This window comes from Nicotiana attenuata, unplaced genomic scaffold (assembly GCF_001879085.1).
Source record: "Nicotiana attenuata strain UT unplaced genomic scaffold, NIATTr2, whole genome shotgun sequence".
Taxonomy (NCBI): Eukaryota; Viridiplantae; Streptophyta; class Magnoliopsida; order Solanales; family Solanaceae; genus Nicotiana; species Nicotiana attenuata.
The window spans coordinates 465246-467541 of NW_017670539.1; the positions used below are offsets into that span (position 1 = coordinate 465246).

The following is a 2296-nucleotide window of genomic DNA, read 5'->3' on the forward strand; positions in this document are numbered from 1 at the left end:
CAAAAGTAGCCAAGGCTTCGCCCCAAAGTTTGCTTCTTCACCTCTTCATCAGCGACAACCATGCTTGCTTCCCCCTAGCTTTTTATATATATATATATATATATATATATGCAAGCAAGTTTAAGAGAGGTAGATTTAAAAAATTACAATATTGCAAGTTTAAGAGATGCAAGCAATTTTACACAAGAGGAAGAAACTCTTCTCTAAAAGTTGGAGAGAAGTTTAAAAAATAATTGGAAGTTGATTATTAGTGAATCAACAATTTGGGAGCTGATGACAAGTGCATCACTAATTGGATGTTGGTGACAAAGTGTATCAACGGGAGTTGAAGACAAGTGCTTCAGCAAAATTGAGTATTGGTGACAACGTGCATCATCGGGCGTTGGAGATAAGTGCTTCAACAAAATTGGGTGTTGGTGACAAAGTGCGTCAACGGGAGTTGGAGACAGGTGCTTCAATAAAATTGGGTGTTGGTGACAAAGTGCATCAACGAGGGTTGGAGATATGTCCCTCAAAAGTAGAAGATTGGAGAGAAGTGCTTCAATACAACAAAAGTCGTATACAACATTGAATTAGGGCAGAATGTTGGAAAACTAATTCAAAGTTGTAGTAGGAAATCTTAACTGTGTAGGATTTGGTTTATTTAATTCATGTCTCAATGGGATTTGTAGTCAGAATTAATATAAGAATAAACTTTCCTATTTTTAGTTAAAATATGTTTCGTACTATTATAAATAGAGGTATTACTAGTTTATTAATAATGTGGAGATCAATCAGAAGTTTATAATAAAATATTTTTCCATCAAAATTACAAACAAATTAGTAGTACTATAACTTATGAGCAAACATGACCATATTGCAACGAGGATGTGTGCAAGAGATATCTAGCAAATTAGTGGGTATAAAAAAGTAGAGTACTCATTTAAACTACAATAATGATGTTAAATTTTATTTTCAGCGTTAGTATTTTCAACTTTATTACTAAAACTAATCGTTTGAGAATTGAGGGATGAGAACTTATCTTTTCTTTTTACATTATATGTGTGTAAGTTTGTTTTATAGTTCGCGATGGGGAGAAAAAAGTACTCGTCATTTAGCAATTTTAGATGTATAAAATATTAAATTAAATTAATAAAGTATCTTAAATGAAAGTCGGAGTATTAAGGAATTCGAATTTCACTATAAGTATAAATCGTGAGTAGTAATAAGAAGAAAAAAAATAGAAAGCAGTCCAGTACATTGAATGAATATCAGTGTTAAAAAATTACAACAATATGATAGACTCAATAATAGCATGTCAAAATGTTGTAGTGCGCAGTATTGGGCCGGAGGCATTCAAAATGATAGGGCAGCCCAAACAGCAAGCCCACTTAGAACAATCGGCAACTCGAGAACTGAAACTGCAGCGGAAGCATCATCAGCAACTGGACCCTGTGAAGTCTCCGGCGATAAACTCGACGGCGCCGACGTTGGTTCGCTACCGGTAGAAGGAAACATTCCCGGTGATTCGGATGGAGTTGCTGAACTTGAAGGAATGCTTGAGGATTCCGAAGGAACCTCAGCTACCGCCGGCGAAGATGCTGGAGTCGTCACCGGAGTTGCTGCTGGCGGAGGAGTCACCACAGATGGAGTGAGTGCGGGAGAAATGGTAGTCACCGGAGAACTCGCCATCGGTGACTGTACCGGCGAAGTAGATGGACTGGATTTAGGAGTCGAGGATGAAGACATCGGAGACTTCGCAGGGGTAGAGGCCGGAGAAGAAACCGGGACGTGAGATTTTACCGGCGGCGATTTAGAAGGAGAAGATATTGGGGCTTGAGAAGGTGCTTTTGTGATTTGAGCCCCACCTGAATTTAACACAAAAAATAGAAGAACTGCAATAGCAAATAATTTAGACATTTTGTAGTGCAATAAAATGAGAAAGAACTGAATAATGGCCGGGAAATTAGAAGGATGAGAATAAAGAAATTCTAATATTTTGGCTGATGATTAATGTGCGATGAACACGAAGGGAATGTTCGCTCAGATATATAGGAAGTAAAACTAAACGTTGCGTTTATTAGAAAATTTAAAAGTAAAGGGACCGTTGGTAGTCGCGGGCTCCCTTGCTACGGTCAGCGTCTGGTAATAATATAGCCGTTATTCTAAAGTATTTTACTGACTAGTCCTAGTCCTCCTAGTCCTACTTTTGACAAGTTCTCTTATCACATAAAGACTCAAAATGAACGCTCCTTTAATTTCATTTTGTTTTAATTTGTCTACAGTCACAGAGAAATTCTACTTAACTGTCCACAAG

At 37.5% G+C, this 2296-nt stretch overlaps 1 protein-coding gene across 1 annotated transcript; it reads right to left on the bottom strand.

The window, feature by feature from the left end:
- Positions 1 to 1160: 1160 nt before the first annotated feature.
- LOC109240709 (classical arabinogalactan protein 10-like) lies at positions 1161 to 2016 on the bottom strand. Its single transcript, XM_019407378.1, has one exon. The coding sequence runs from the start codon at positions 1897 to 1899 to the stop codon at positions 1336 to 1338; it is 564 nt and encodes a 187-aa protein (XP_019262923.1). The 5' UTR covers positions 1900 to 2016; the 3' UTR covers positions 1161 to 1335.
- Between the last annotated feature and the right edge of the window lie 280 nt (positions 2017 to 2296).

What these genes read in the sequence shown, in the direction of transcription:
- LOC109240709 (XM_019407378.1), bottom strand. Translation starts at nt 1,899, where the DNA reads ATGTCTAAATTATTTGCTATTGCAGTTCTTCTATTTTTTGTGTTAAAT.